We start from the raw sequence: 16,531 nt of genomic DNA on the forward strand, positions 1-16,531 counted from the left end.
CAGGTAGGTAATGATCAAAGAGGCCGTTTCCTGTGTTTCATGTTGGGCTCAGAGAGAGACACATCTGTACTGCCGGTGCCTCTGCTTTTTAATGGGCTCAGGTTGCAGATAGCACTCACTCATCTAACACATACACACACACTCGTGGATGCTTGTGCGTACGAGAACAAACTTTAGTCATTTCCAGACTCCTCACATTAACAGCTACTAACACATTTCTCAGATTCAGCCTCACTCTCCCTGGTGCCACACTCCCTCCCTTCTAATAAATCGCTGAACTCTTGCCGCCTGCACGCCGACTCTCAGTCATCCCGAACTGTCATATGAACTGTATCGCACATCCATAAAATATTAACCTGAAGGGAAAACACAGGCAAAGCCACCCAGTCTGTCTCCAATTTGACCCCCACCCCCCCTCCCCAAGTAAGCAGGACTATCTCTCTGACTCAGGTGCCAGGCTACTCACAGATATCTTACCCTCAATCTTGTGTCCACAGTTGCCAGTGGCTGTGTGGACGAGTTGTACTCTGCTCTGCTCTGTTCAACCTGCCAGTTTCTGTTTAATCATTTGAAGCAATTCAGATTGTATTTGAGAGAGGCCAAATCTCATCTCAGATTGGATGTTGTTGGAAATGAAGTGTATCCTTGAGGATGGGTGTAAAAACAGCTTCACTTTATCTGGAAGATTAAAACTTCAGGGTCACGGTAATCTGTTTTAATGAAACTGTCAAGTAATCCAAGATTCTTTCAACTCAGTGTGTCATACAGGTATTTTAGGCACTCAGTGGTGTGTGTGTGTGTGTGTGTGTGTGTGTGTGTGTGTGTGTGTGTATGCATGTATTTCTGCTGTCTGAATTAATGCATGATTTTTAAATTACTGATTGGCAGACTAAAGGGTTATATGATTGCTTTGAGAGGTAAATTAACTAGCAATTAACCAATGTTAAGGTAATGACTTAGCCAATCAAATAAAACTACTCAAAGCAGGTAAGAGAAGCATGAAGAGCTGATTTAATCATCTATAAGAACTACTTTTTTATGCACATGTTTGATCTCATAGCCCTCTTAATTTTGCAGGAGCAGAAGGTTTATTTTTCTTCCTATTTATACGAGAAACTCAATATATTTGTAAGATTCACACATTTGTACAACTGGCCTTGAACAGTGACCTGACAAGACTCAATAGGTCTTTTCTTGATGGAGACTTTAAGTGAAGAAGTTTAGTCATGATTTAGTCATTGGACAAACTCTTAACAATCTTTTATATGTATTGATCTTTGCTGAGGAAAAAAAAACAACAACCTCTAAACCTTTTCCAAACTCAGTTTCTAAATAAATCTGCAAGAAAAATAGCTTGTAAAGATGCAGAATTATGCATGTGTTGTTGGTTTTTGATGTGATTCTTTCATTAAACAACATACACATGAGTACACATTTGTATGCAGCAAAATATGTATAGCACAGTTGTGAAAATGCACCAGGTTTATCCCCTTTTTTATTCAATTTCTTTAATTTCCAGTCAAATAAGCTCAAGGTTGGAAAAAATGTTTTTCCAACTGTTCACTGAAGCTATACACAGTGAAATATTCAAACCCATGATTCTGTTTTTGTAGCTTCGCCATTCAATGAACTGGAAATATTCTAGATGTCTTATTCACAATTTTATACACATTTCCACAAAAATCCAGCCTGAAATATTTAGTGTCTTTGGATACTTTGGGATCTTGGCAAGAATTTAAAAGAAAATTCTGTGGGTTTGAACAGGGCTACACAGCATGAATTTGTATTGACTGGTCCACCAGTGGGACAGTGGTATTTAAGATGTTAGATGCAGTTTAAACATACGTGTATAGTTTGCTCATTGATTTGACACATATTTTATTGAGCTTCTTCCATTCTCAGCGGATGTTTCCCACACTTAAATCTCGTAGCAGGAACTGAGCTTGCAAAATGTAGCTTGCAGTTACTCGCAGTTAAATCAAATTGGATTACGGATTATGAAAATAAGATTGCAAACTGTTGTAAAGCATGACGAGCTAAACCAATTTATTTTGTAAGACATATATCTATATATTATTTAAATGTACCTAAGTGTGCAGGAGGACAGTTTCTTACTGTAACATGTCCTGAGTCTGTATTCCACTTCCAGAGAGGGCTTGTCAACAAACACCAATGAACCCAAGGCTGACCCTTTTTTTACACAGCCAAGACTGGCAGCTGATCCCTCTGAAACCAGCAGAATCGCTGAAAGGGGGAAGGGATGTGTAGCTGGCGAGCATGGAAAGCTTCAAATGATTGATAGCTATTTGTTTTGCCTGCTTAATACAACATAAACTCTCCAGCGATTCATCACCAGAGTGAGGGTTTTTCACGGTGCCTCTGCAAAGCCCACTAAAAATAATTCATTTTCTGTGAGCTACGAGCCAGGCGCTAATGTTAAATATTCATGCGGGTCCAGTCTAAATGATGTGGCCATTGGCACACAGTTAGAGCACACTCTGTGGAAGGGAGGAAATGTCAAGCTGTGAATAAATGAATGCAGTGAAGCCGTATATTATCCTGCCATTGTGAATTTACTATAGTTGCCATTTGGTATGGCCACTTCAAATAGATCTCTTTTATAATCAATACACTCGCTAAAACATCGAGCATATTGCCACGTTGGCAATAATCTGGACTTGTTGTGTTTGCTCATCCTTTTTTCACTGTTTGTATTTGTTGCCTAATTTGTGCCTCATGAATGTTAACAGGGGACTTTGTATTGTAATAGTCGGTGTGTCTAGAGAAAACACACTATCAAAGCTACTACGTCGACTCCCTTCGGAGACGTTGATGCAGTGTGAACTCACAGCTCACACAAGCTCACATTAGATCAATATGGCTTGTGCCTATGGAGCTGTTATGGTTTGATTCGTATTGACTGGGACATCAGTCAAGTGCATTCATTTCTGAGATGTTTTGACATCATGGCATGCTGATATGGAGAAGATGTTGTCATGGCTGCACAGAAATTGTTTTTAGACGTTATAGGTCATCCTCTGTCATGATAATAGTAAGCACAGTGGAGGGAAAGGGCAAAATATAATAGAACTTACTGGGTTGAGTATCCATTTAGAGGAACTCAAATAGAGAGCATAATGTCCGCTGTGCATCATTTGGATGGAATGGGAAATGTTAAATGGCCTCATATTGACAGACACACTCTACCAGTATTCATTTTTATCACACGCACACACACACACACACACACACACACACACACACACACACACACACACACACACACACACACACGTGTCCACCGCTCACATTCACACACACATTTCCTCCTGCAGTCTCTGACTAATGAGGCCTAGGGCTGGAGATGGTTCCATCAAGGAACTTCCCCCTCTTTCTCTCTCGCTAACACACACTCTCTCACTCTCGCTCTCTCCTCTCAAACACGCACCTGATTGATAGCAGTGATTTGACTGAGAAAAGGGAAATGGGAAATTGAAAAATGGTTGAAGAAGATTGGAAACAACGTGCTGATTATAAACTCTGTGAGGAAACAAAAGGCCTTCCCTCTGCCTTTTCTCTTAGCACTGAGGTAGCAGGTGTGTGTCTGACAGGTGCCTGATTGAGGCGCACAAAAGACATTACAACTGCAAACAAATGGACGTGTTTAGCGTCCCCGGATGCAGTTAACGTTTTGGGCTGATAGGTGTGATTATGAGTATATGAGCAGAGGCAGCGAGAGAATGGGCACAGGTGTTAAGGAGAGTGGAGCAGAAAAGCAGCCATGTTATTGTTGTGATGATAATAATCCATCTATACAATTAATGGTATGTCATCACCAAGGTCATCAGCCTTGGGGGATATGTTTAATGTGTCTCCTATTGTAATAATAGAGCCTCTCTGCTGCAGACAGAGGAGGCAGAAGACCACACAGATTTATCATCATGGAAAATAAAAAAATGCATTAAGTGTAAAAATGAGAGCGACAATCAGTGCGTTTTAAATTCTCTGATTTACAAAATAACCTCAATTACCTCCATGCCATCGCCATTTATTTTAGTCTTTTTATGTTTATATTCTCATGTTTCAGGATGAAAAACAATAGCACTTTTATAACAGCGGCATAAATTAGTGGCTACCTCCTTCTGAAAAGGCTTTGTGTATTCCATAAATGAGGGAGCGTCTTGGCTGAGGCCCCGGTGGTTTAATATTCTCTGAGAGCTTCCAGACAGTGAGTGGTGGTGCAGCAGCTGTCTCTTGACCCTGCCGGACCCCCACTTACCCCTCTGACCACCTCCTTTCCACTGGGCAGGCTGTGGCGATGACAAGCCTGTCAGAAGCTTCTCCTAATGTCCTAATTACCTCTCTCTCTCTCACACACACACACACACACACACACACATTCATGTACGCACATTCATAGTGAGTAAGCAGATATGCTGGCAGACAGGCTAGAAAGCAAACACACCATTGCTTCTGTCTACACTGCTCATGTGAGATTTCCTGGCAAGAGACCACGCTATAGTTGAGGTGTTACAGCATCTCCAGAATAGGAAAAAAAACCCCTCAAGACTCTTTGGAGGCTTTGATTCGAAACGTTCTGCGTATGTTTTGATGTGGGCACCACTGCGTGTTGAATCACAGCTTCAGTTTCTCTCCTGTGGTAACAAACGCAGTGCACCTGCCGCAACTTTCTTTTAAAAACTGAAGCCGGGGCTGAAAAGAGGCTTCGCAGTGCCTGCTGCCTCTGAAGAGAACAACACAAAAGATACAGCGTCACCCGAAATAGACAATCTGAATGAGATGTGATGTGTCACTTTGCCAGAGGTTAAGCTTTGCCTCTGCTTTAAGCAACAATCTCTCTCTGCTGGATGTTTTGGGTGCACAGCACACAGCCGCTGCTGCACTTAAGTCCATGATCAGTCAACCAGTCTTGTTAACATAACAGAGTGGATGATTGTGCCTAGTAGGAAAAGGAAATCATTGTACCTCCTAGGGAATGCAGTTGGTCAGTGATTTATAGACCTCTGAAGTCACTGCATTTGTCACAATCAGCATGACTTAATAGTCTGTTACTATAATGCTCTTCCTGCTTCATATTATGTTGATTTGAGACATCCTGCCTTATAAAGTAGTCTTCTTTCATTATGTCAAATTACCTTTTGATAGATGTGTCACTGGGATATTAAGCACCCGCTGCCTACTTTATTCACTTTTATTTTGCATTTTGATGCAGTTTATTTGTGTAACAGGGAGAGCTTCATGTCTGTCATGTGAGTCTGTGTGGAACAGCAGCCTGGCACCTACAGTAGTTAGAAATGTGTTCACGCTCTCCCTTTTTTGTTGACACGACTGCGAAAGCTGAACACTACCTCATCTGTACAGAGGTGTCATTAAAGTGGCTGGTTGCTATTTGCTGCTTCTTCTTTCTTTTGTCAGCTGCAAAGACATTTTCATGTGTGTTGTGAGTGACAGGATCCAATCTGGTACACGTTAGGATTACACACCTTGTTTTGTTTTCAAATTCTCAAGTGACTTAATTTGAGCCTTTTATTCATAACAACATCCATCAATTGTTATTTATGTGCAATTGTAGATGCCCATAGCACTTTACTTAGAGGAGACAGGCTACCAAATTCAATATAGCTGTTTTTATCTGCCAGCATTTCTGAAGGATTATCCTTTAATCTCTCAGAGTAAAAGCTGTATTCAGCTACATGTGTCCTCCTGGCTTTTCATGAGTATAACACAAACATCCAGGCCATAGATTGGAAGCTTACAAAGCACATTCCATTAACAGTGAGCAATTAACCTCCTCTGAGGGGATATTTACTAAATCTCCTTTTTATTACAGTTTATCGAGCAGGAACATACTTTGCATCTCCTGTAAACCTACCTGATTAATATGTTTCAGTTGACTCTGCAGAGAATTAATCTGAATATTCCCAGTGGTGTTTACGGGTGATATCTCTGTTTCTCTCCATTTCTGATATCTTATTGACAGCTGGGTCTGGATTAAGTTGTACCTGAGAGCTGATAATAAAAGCAGCAGGTCAAGAGTCTGAATAAAATGCAACTAAATTACAGTTGTGATTAAAGAGTGCACAAAACAGCATTTTTTTACAGTAGGACAAAACAAGTCAATGGAGGCATGTTAAATTATAATACAATAAATGCCTAAGTTAGACAAAAAAAAGTTAGTTAGTAAATTAGTTTGTCAGTTGCTGGTTTTGAATATGTATCTGTACTGCAATTTTATGACTTCTTGTTCAATTTGGTCTTAATATTAAGCAATTAAGATTGATTTACTAGCTTTTTGAGAGCTTTTAACTTCATGTTGTGGTCTTCATCACAATGGATTAATCTGACTTAATCGTCAATAACATGTCAGAAAATAATGGACAAAATGTCTAAACTGGCCCAATTAGGCTAACTGTCTGTAGTTTGAATAACTGGTTAATCATTTCAGCTCTAGTAGGGAGTGTGCCCAGTCGTCATGGAGAATGTGGTCATTGCATCTGCTGATAAAGACCTTGTCATATGGCTGAAATCTCCAGAAAATGCTAATTGTTTTGCTGGACCGGTAATAGTTGCCATTTACTAAATAAAGGACATTTACATACTATGTTTGTAGATAATAATTTACATTATTTTTGGTGTGTTAAGAATAACTATGCCTATGCCCCCAGCATACAGTGTTTTTTCTTTTTCTTTTTAAGCTCTTTGATCATTGTCTTTTGTGAAAATCCTGACCCCACAAGTTGTCTGTGTTTACGGGGTCCACTCTGCTGGACCTCGCTTCTCCATCTGATTTCCTTGAAGAAAAAGAGTCTGAAGTCCACCTCTGATCCATCTAATTAAATCAAAACACAGTGGGCTTCACACAGTAAGACAGCATCATGCCAGACACACGCGCACAAAAGTAACCAATATGGATCTCTATGGGGAACTACTGAGTTCCAGCATACAACCCTGTTGTGTCCTCTTACACAGCGCGATCACACACTAGGTTGACATGTAACACGCTGCAGATCATGAGCATAAATAAGCTAGGGAATGTTTTACCTGAAAGGAAGAACATTAATTCAAAGGCATCACACTAGTACTAAGAAGAAATGTTGCCTCATTAGTGTTACCCCACTGCTTTTACTGAGCAGTAACGATGGAGAGAGAGAGAGAGAGCGGCTATGTGCCACTCTAAGCATACAGACATTCTGTCTCCTGAGATCTTAGTTTGCCTCAGCGAATAAAAAATAGTGCAGATTATTATGGATTCATTGGGGTGGTAATGGGTTGAACCCTTTGCCTGAATGCCCAAACACTTAGAGCCTCACCTCTTATAGAACACATAATGCACTACAAGTATATGCCCTTTCAAATGTTCACAATGCGTGTTTCTAGCTGAAAATATGGCATCCCTGTAGGTGGAAAAGCAGGAAATGTTCCACTTTTCTCTCTCTGAACATAATACTGCTCATTGTGTGGAACAGGAGGATGAGATTGGGATGAAAAGAAGAAGAGGTGACGAGACAAGGACAGACATTATTTGGTGGACGGTTGGCCTGCCTGCTCTCATCCTGGGTGATTGACAGATTGGTGCAATGGCTGCTACTCGTGCGAATGCCATCACACGCATTTCCCCAGAAATCTGTCTATCAGCACTGTCTAAGCAGAGCGACAGCCATGACATCTAATCACAGGCGAGCTGGCACCTCATAACTTCTACCTAATGTGCTGCAGGTACTGAGGAGAGAAGGGGAGCACAGCAGACACGGCGCCACCACAACGCTATTTATAGCCCCTTCAGAGGCCACCAGCAGGAAGTTGCCCATACTGAAGAGTTAGGGAAGGTGTCACTACACTATATCACAAGTCTCTCTGTTTAGATATAGGTCTCTGTTGACAAGATTAAACACTGAGATGCCCTGGTATCACAGTGATACATTTTTCTGGGTTACACTCCTGACAAAGTAACATAAAATGAGGGCAGATCTACTACATATACAAGATGATAATGAGTCATTTACATAATGTTGCTACAACATTATAATTACCTGGCAATTAAAGCAGCTCAAAAGCCTCATTATGAGCTGTCCTACGGGCTGGTTAGACTGGGACACATATGGTGTTTTAGTGAGGACAATCCCTTTCTTTAATTCCACAAAGAGACATGGTGGGTATTGTTGTGTTGCTACACCTCTCACAGTGGGGGTGACAGAGTTGAGGCTGGCCAGACCAAGCACTGGTGCACCCAATCTTCTCAGAGACTGATGACTGACTAAGATGGTCCAACCACTGTAGCCAAATTTGTAGATTTAATGCAGTATGAGGTCACTTTATGACTGTGCTGCCATTTATGACTGTGGAAAGTGACATTTTTTTTACAAATATGGTGTGTAAGACAATATTTTATTTTTATTGTGTGACCAAATTAGTGTTGTTTAACCTCTTTGCATTGGTAATAGAATCACCTTGACAGTTAATTAGTCACAAATGTCATGCTGAATGATTGAATGACATGCTGAACTAAGACCTGCTGCCATGCCATGTGTTTTCTGAATATTTTATACAATACACTATTACATACAATTTTATCACAGTTATCACAATTAATCATAGTGAAGGACTAAAATATGTGAATTTTCATGTGTAAAGTTGAATTTATTCCCTAAAGTCAGGAAATATAAGCTGCCATTTTAATCACAAAGGATAAACAGCCATTTTTTAGTTAGAAAAGTCCCAAACCATGTTTACCCCTGAGAACAAAGAAATGAATATTCATTAGGGATTTTGGCGTGAAGTGCCTCTCCACACCCAAAACTCAGCCTACTTTTGCTAGCTGATAAAAGGAACTTTCTTTCGTCTGACTGGTTCTCATCTAAACTCACCAAACTCTGCTATAGTTTAACTTCTGCTATGTTCTCTATTCTTCTTTTGCTTCCAAGCCTAAAGTATGCATGCATTTTAATCTTATTCTAAAATAAGCCTCAGCTTGCACCTCTGTTACAAACTGAAGGAACCATTTTTTATATATTGTACCACAATGGTCCTGTTGTTACAGTATTTTTAAAGTTTTGGCACCTGTTTTGCGTCAGAGCGAAGCCTGACACTGAGATGTCACCGTGGATGAGCCTGTATGAGCAGCACGCATCCTTTATGGAACCTTTTGCTTTCTGCAGCAGCATGCCACCTAGAGATTCTGCATTTCAATTATTTTTCCCACATGACACATGCGGTTTTCAGCATGTAGAAGTGAAAATGATCAGTTCATATTGATGATATAGTCATATTCACATTATAGCAGGAACATTATACTTTCATAACAGTTTTAATGTCTATATCTGTGGAATATGTCCCAGACATGAAAAAAATATAAAGTGTCACCATTGTAGGTCAGCCTGCGTGATGTTCAGCGGGGCAGGGAGCCTCTTTGGCGGGAACTCCAGCGCAGAGAGTCAGTGACACACGCAGCTTCTTTTCTAGACTCCTACTCGCTCTCTGTGATATTAGTTCAAACAGGGCCTCCTGCCTGTTGTTTCACCCGCTTCCAGACAGAGATTTGGTTTTGTTATTTACTTTATTTGTTGTCAGTTTCCCTTCTGACAGTGGAGTTTGTTTGTCAGAGTGTGTTTGGCTTGTTTGGGGAACTAGGTGTCATCTGGAGGGATTTTTTTCACTTAAAGCGGTGATAGTCAGGGTTTTACTGATAGAATAACCAATATAATCAATAAAAAACCCTGTGCTGTGTAAGGAGTGTATGTGGCTGACAAAGTAACCCGAACCACCATGCCAGTCAGAGAGAAAGCCATTTTCACCTCATGTAAATTATTTTCACAATAGTACACACTTAGTTCTGTCTAAACAATGTGTAGTTGTTGTGCAGTGCGGACACAGCTTCTGAATCAGCTGACACAGACTTATCTCAATGCTCCAATGAGTAGGCAGAATCCATATCTTTCTGAGATAAGAGTTGATGTCACATAGAAATAATTCCCTTAGAGAAGTTGATTATTGCACCTAGTGTCCTGCCGTTCTTTTTATAACTCTAAACCACATACTTCAATTCACTATCGCCAACTACGTGCTGAGTTAATCTCATCATTTATAGATCTTATATTCATGTTTTATTCTTTTCTTGCATTATCTACTCCTTATTAAAGGGCACATTTGTAAGATTTAGTGCCATCTAGTGGAACAGACTCAGCAGAAATGGAATATAATATTCATAATTCTGTTTTAATTAGCGCATTATCCCATTAAAAATGAAATTGTTGTATTTTTGTTACCTCAGTATGAGGCATAGTCGAACAGACAAACCAAACATTGGCTCAAGAGATTTGAGTTTCTTGACAGTTCTCCATACACTCTACAAGGGGAGGTGGGAGGGGTATTCATTTGTTTGCAATCCGCAACCTCAATGTTAGATGCCACCAAATCCTGGTCACACTGGTTCTTTAATGTCTCATTCCTTCAGTTATTAATAGACATTTAGCAATAAATGAATGTATTAATTTATTGGCAGACATTGCCTGTGTGTATGCTTTAAAGCAGGAGACAGAGATCCCTGTATGGGGAAGGATCACAACTCCTGGTTCTTAGACTGTTTAATTTGGTATCTTTATTTCCTTTCAAATTAAAGGTCGGTGCCCTGATTTCTTTATGAGTGCGTAAAGAAATTGAATCCTAAAGCAGTAATATTACTACAGTGTGCTCACTCAAGCTTGAGTTTCAGTCTGGCTATCAACCTTGATCACTCGCGGCTTCTTTTTGTTCAAATCACTTTCAGCTGATGTTGAATTTCCCCAGAAGCCTCATTATGTTGAATGATGACATGATGAAGACAAAGTTTCGACTGACACTCAAAGTTTTAAAGAAGCCGAGACTTAAACCGTGTGAGTTATTGTAGCAGGCTCCTGGACAATGTTCAAAATTTGTTTCCCATCGTGTGTGTGATTTGTCACTCACACTTTTTGTCCTGAGGGAATTGCTGACATATTGAAAATGCACAAAGGAGTATAACAAGGACATGTGTCATACCTTACACCCTTATTAAGCCGGCAATGACAAGTGAGACAAGCAGTCACTTCAACATACGGCACTGAAGCTCACATTGCTCACAGAGTAAAGAAGCCCAAAGTCTGTGTGTAATGTCAGTATAATAAAAGATGGTGTTTAAAATATAGAAATGTAGATATGGATGTGCAGTAGAGGGCAGGGGAGGAGATATGTGCGTGAGGGGGGTGCAGGGGGTTGTTTATGAATAGTAGACAATGAATGATGGAAGCTCTCCCGAGGGTACAGGCCCTGAGCACTGCTGCAGGGACTTGGGAACATGCCAGTCTCCCATGCCCTGTGAGATGCCAGTTTGGGTGGGCACTGTTCCGAATGGGTGCTCTCTTCTCCAGGATACACCGCGGATCCCAGGGGAGTGTCTCCAGGCAGTGGCTGCTCCAGAGCTGGGCTAGCTAGAATCTAAATCAGGGACATGGGGGAGAAAACAAAGTCCAGTATTCCCTCTGTTCTTCCATGTCAATGTAACACTCAGAGAAATGACTGAAGAGAGAAAAATGCTTCATTATGTCGCGATTGCACACACCTGTGGAAAAATAGAAATGGATGGATTATAAAAATGACTCAATATGAAGCCTTTTTTTATTTGTCTTGATGGTTGGAAAATTACACGAATAGCATATGGAGCTTGAATTTAATGAATTTCAGCATTCCTGTTTAGAAATGATGAATACGTTTCTTGTTACCAATGAAATATGGTGCTCAACTTGCATTCTGTCTGCTCACAACCTGTCTGTTTTCTTCTTTTCTGCTCTCGTCCCTGCCTGGCTGCAACAGGAGCTGCTGAAACCGTGACAGGTACTCTTTCTTTTTGCTACCTGCTGTTCATTTGGAAGAGCTTATTTCTGTCTGTCTGTCTGTCTGTCTGTCTGTCTGTCTGTCTGTCTGTCTGTCTGTCTGTCTGTCTGTCTGTCTGTCTGTCTGTCTGTGTCTGTGTCTGTGTCTGTGTCTGTGTCTGTTGATTGGCTATCCATCCCAGTCTGTTCATCTGTGCATATTTACATGAATGGTTAGTTTTGATGATGGTATTTTCTTTTTAGGAAGGAGGAGAGAGGAGCACACATAACACAGATGCAGACATTTTTAATTTCATGAATCAATATTTCACCACATGTAAAAGTTGATTTCAGTGTCTGTTCAGGCCACTTGGTTGCCAGTTTAGTTTGTTTTTTTGTATTGTATGTATGTATTCCTTACAGCATCACTAAAGTTACTCACAAATTTGCTCAAAGTCAGATGTTTACATCCAGTTCTTTAACAACAGCATTTCCTTGTACACATCTGGAATGAATCTTGGGGAAAACAAAAACGTTTCCGTAGCAAAAACAAAAATATAAACCAAACAATATAATACAATTGGCCAAAGTGTCTGTATCAAGCCAAAGTAACAGACTGCCAACTAATAAGCTTTTTACTCAGGTCAACATGACTATACGACAAAGTACCAATGATGACCTTCAAAGTTACGCACATATTTCATCTATACAAACAAATGTATCACTCACAAAGCAAAAGCCACTGCTAATAGAATAATTCATAACAGTAACATAAATACTCAAACAACATTTGGCTTGTATAACATATCGACTCTGACAGGAAGCTGAGTTATGACTGCGCAGCTATCTCCTCCTTCCTTCGATGTCTACCGGCAAACTAACACCTCAGCACAACAAGTAACACCTCACTTCTTCATTGTGTTTTCTTCAACATGGTGTGAGCTTACTGTGAATGATCAAAAGTCATTATCTGATTTTAACTGATGCCAAGATAGGGTAAAAAGTAAGAAAACATATTAAAATGGCTAGTACTACCAATCATTTGTCATATTTTGTACAATTGTTAAGGCCAAAAAATTGTAACTCTCTACCAAGGACATTCAACACTTTTAACCACACATTAGAAATTGCCAGGCACACTCTTTCTGAAAAAATGTAGCTTGAAATGTGGTGCTTCTCCTAATAATAAATAATAATATAACACTTACATGCAGACATTTAAAAGGGAATAGTACACAAGGATATGAGTCCTTGGGAGGTAAGTATCACTTTCTAATAGGGCAGCCTTTATGAATGGTTTATATATCATTAATAAATGCTCAATGAATTGTAAATAGATGGATTTTAGTCCAGTTCGTTTCCAGAAGGTAAGTGGTCATGCAGTCCAATCAGTCAAAGGGAACCTGGCAACCAAATCATATTAATCGTTCACATTACCTTACCATGTCATTAGGTACAACTTATAAACTATTCATGGAGGGAGCTTTTCTAGAGAGAGTGGAACCCAATGATTTTATATAAGACTGTATATTGATCATTTGATGCATATCAGAATAAACAACACATATCTTGTCACATTTGAATCGGGTGAAGAGGAGAACATGTTTTTCTCAGGTCGAACGGTCTTATTTTCCAGTCATTTTGCACCATCATTATACAATCAGTTACACGGAGCTTCTGAAAGACCTCATCTTTGGTGTAGAAGAAAAAAGATGGTCAAATTAGTGGGTATGAAATTTTTGAAACCTTCCCTTGCAAGGGGTCTAGGAGAAATGGCACAGAGCTAATTATACCCTAAGACAGACTCCGTCTTACTTGTGAACATCCTTAAAACAGCATTTCATCATGAGGATCAGGGTTTAATGACTGAGCAGGATAAAGACACAGCAGTAAAAAGGCAGCATCAGAGCGGGAGAGAGAGAAACTTTTATTGTTAATGACTGCCTATAGTCCTGGTTGTTCCTTGAAAGGACATGACTGCTGCAGACAGCGGTGACTCAAGGGAGAGGAATTGGGGGCTGGCTGTCCTGCTTTTTGCTGCCCCTTTCATGTCTTTTGATGTCAAAACAAGAGAGAAAAGTTCAAAGGGAGAACCAACTTGATTCAAAAGGTGCCTGTCTCCGAACTTCTGATGGAGGAGCCGGTCTGATAATATTTCCTGATTTCGTCAACTTTTGTTAAAATTGGTTGGGGTTGGTGCTGTTTTGCATTTTGAGTACGGCTGATGAGCCGAGCTTCTATGCCAGACACTTGATGCCAGATTGTACATCCCCTCAGAGAGCGCACAGACTTTTGAAGGTCTGTATTTCCCTCTGACTGTTTCATTCAGTATGTTGTGATGCAGGAACAGGAGGGCAGCCATGTGTAGAGATACAGGCACTTTACTCTTCCAGACAGCTGCTGGAATGAGTGTGAATTTATCAGCCAGTCATCTGTGCCATGCCTCTGCCCACTCCCCCTCCATCCCCACCCACCACCCAGAATTAATGACTGCCTCTCCTCATTTGCACCCAATCATGACCAGGATGCCGAGGCAATTGAAAATGTTTACTCCAATTGCGAAAACCCTCCATGTTCCACAAAGTGGCCTGTTTTCACTTTGATGGGATTGCTAATCACAGCAACGTTATTTATTGGAGATGAGCCTAGGCTAGGATATTGGAGGGGGACCAACCTTGCTTGGGGCTGCTAAACCTTATGGATAATTTATCTATTGCATTCCCTTTCTCTCAGTCCAACAGATTGGGAGCAGTATAACCTTGCTTTGAGGCTGCTCTATGTTGCTGTTTTGACTGCCAAAGATATTACTTTTATAGTGATGAAATAAAATAGACATCAAAACACTTCAGATTGCTTTCACCCCCTCTTCTGCAGTGCTTAGTATATGTATACAGCTTCAGCACGGTTTATATCATTACAAACTTTTAAATTACAAAATACTTTTTGGCACTTCAAATAAAGATTGTTTTGATTCGATACTCACAATTCAAGTATTCCACAAATCGTTTTTAAAATTTTAGGTGGTAAAAAATGTTACACTGATACACTCTCATTCCTTAAGTCATTCTCTAATTTAGTGGTTCAAACTCCCAGGCAAAAGGAAAGTATTGACCCTCATAACATGCATTAGTGAGCTGTGAAGAAACAATATGATTTAATGATTTGGGGCTGGGATTACAGGTCACTTGCTGTGATAGGGTAATGTTAGCGGCTCTGCTGTAATCTTATATTTCCATGTCTTGCCTCAGCGTTTTAGGATAATATGTACATGTATGTAACATGTATGTAACCATTAAGTGCGTATTTAAGATTTTTTACAGTGATATGTTTTTAAATGACTCACTAAAAACACAAAGTAATCTAGACACAATGTTGTCAACCAACTAATGGAGCTAACATTTGATTCTACAGAGCTTCTACAGAAAAGAAAAGGAAGATAAAAAGGCCTAACTTTTATATATTTTATATTTATTCCCCCTAGTGGCTGTCAGGAGGCCATACAACTTGTTTTTTTTGTTTTTTTAAACTATCTTTGAAGGCAAAGCATTGTGTGAGAAGCAAACATAAAGCATCATCTATCAAACATATGCCATCTACCGCAACAGAAGTATAATGGAGAGTTCCTCCAATCAAAATGCATGTATTAAAGTTACATGATGTCCAGAACTCCCAAACTTAAACAGTAACAGACAGACATCTGTGGATTTGGATGGATATGGAAAAGTAAACGAAAATATTTTTGAACATGATCTGGGTCTGTTTTCACCTATTACCTTCCTTTTGTCCTGGGCCACGAGCCCTTGCAACAGAGTGGAATGAAATGGATAGTTCATTGCATCAGACAGGTCTGAGGAGCTTTCCTCCACAGGAGGTTAATTTCTTATTGCTTGCCGCATTCACAGAGTTCATTTTGAATCATGTTAGTTTGGCTGTCTATTCCCATTATCACTATCTGAAAATGCAGGTGTTTTTTTTTTTTTTGCTCCACTTTGTAAATGTCAGAATGCAATAGAGGTGTCTGACAACTCGGGCATGCAAATGTGCTTTTGATGTTTTTGTGGGGCTGTGGCTGAGAGTGTTGTTACTCTGCTGGTGTGAATCTGAGGCATTAAAACGTATTATCCATTCCCCTTACGTTTTTTTTTTGGCTCCTGCCAGATAAATATAGCACAAGGTGACTTTTGATTCTCTTCTTCTTTCTCTTAGAAAACAGGGGAAACAAAGCTTTTTGTGGGGGGGGGGGGGGGGGGGGGGGTTTGGTGTGAGGCGTAAGTTACGATGACAAGGGTCCAGGGCCTGTCTGTGGCAACAGTGCCAGTTTACAGAGAGTGACTCAAATGCTTACAGCACTTTTATTCCTCGAGATACAGAACAGAACCGCTGAGCACACTGAGCACACATTGGTCACATGGAACCTCAGATGGAGGGCTCTGAAAAAGCTTAACCAAAAACAGCATCCAGCTTGGCTCATCTCTATGTTCTCTCTCCCTCTCTGTTTAACTCCCCCTTTCTTCCGTCCCTCCTCCACCCCGCCCATATATACTGTACTACTTGCCACTTTCTTACACTCTTTCTTTGTCTTGTTTTCTTCCTACCCTCTCCTCTCTCCCTACCTTCGTGGGCAGCAGAGCTTACAGCCCATCTGGCACTGACTCACAGGGCCCACTCTGAGCTGGGGGAGATCAATA

General features: G+C 40.3%; 1 protein-coding gene across 3 annotated transcripts in view; it reads left to right on the plus strand.

Annotated features, from left to right (window-relative positions):
* The window catches only part of cadm1b (cell adhesion molecule 1b), a 140,385-nt gene that overhangs the window by 86,223 nt on the left and 37,631 nt on the right, over nt 1-16,531 (plus strand). For 2 of the 3 annotated variants that reach the window (XM_053320093.1, XM_053320094.1), the window contains exon 2: nt 11,845-11,865. In XM_053320093.1, the coding sequence (XP_053176068.1) occupies nt 11,845-11,865 (21 nt within the window). Of the gene's footprint in view, nt 1-577; nt 706-11,844; nt 11,866-16,531 lie in introns of those variants that run through there. The other variant, XM_053320092.1, reaches the window with a different exon arrangement.

Source organism: Scomber japonicus, chromosome 6 (genome assembly GCF_027409825.1).
Source record: "Scomber japonicus isolate fScoJap1 chromosome 6, fScoJap1.pri, whole genome shotgun sequence".
NCBI lineage: Eukaryota > Metazoa > Chordata > Actinopteri > Scombriformes > Scombridae > Scomber > Scomber japonicus.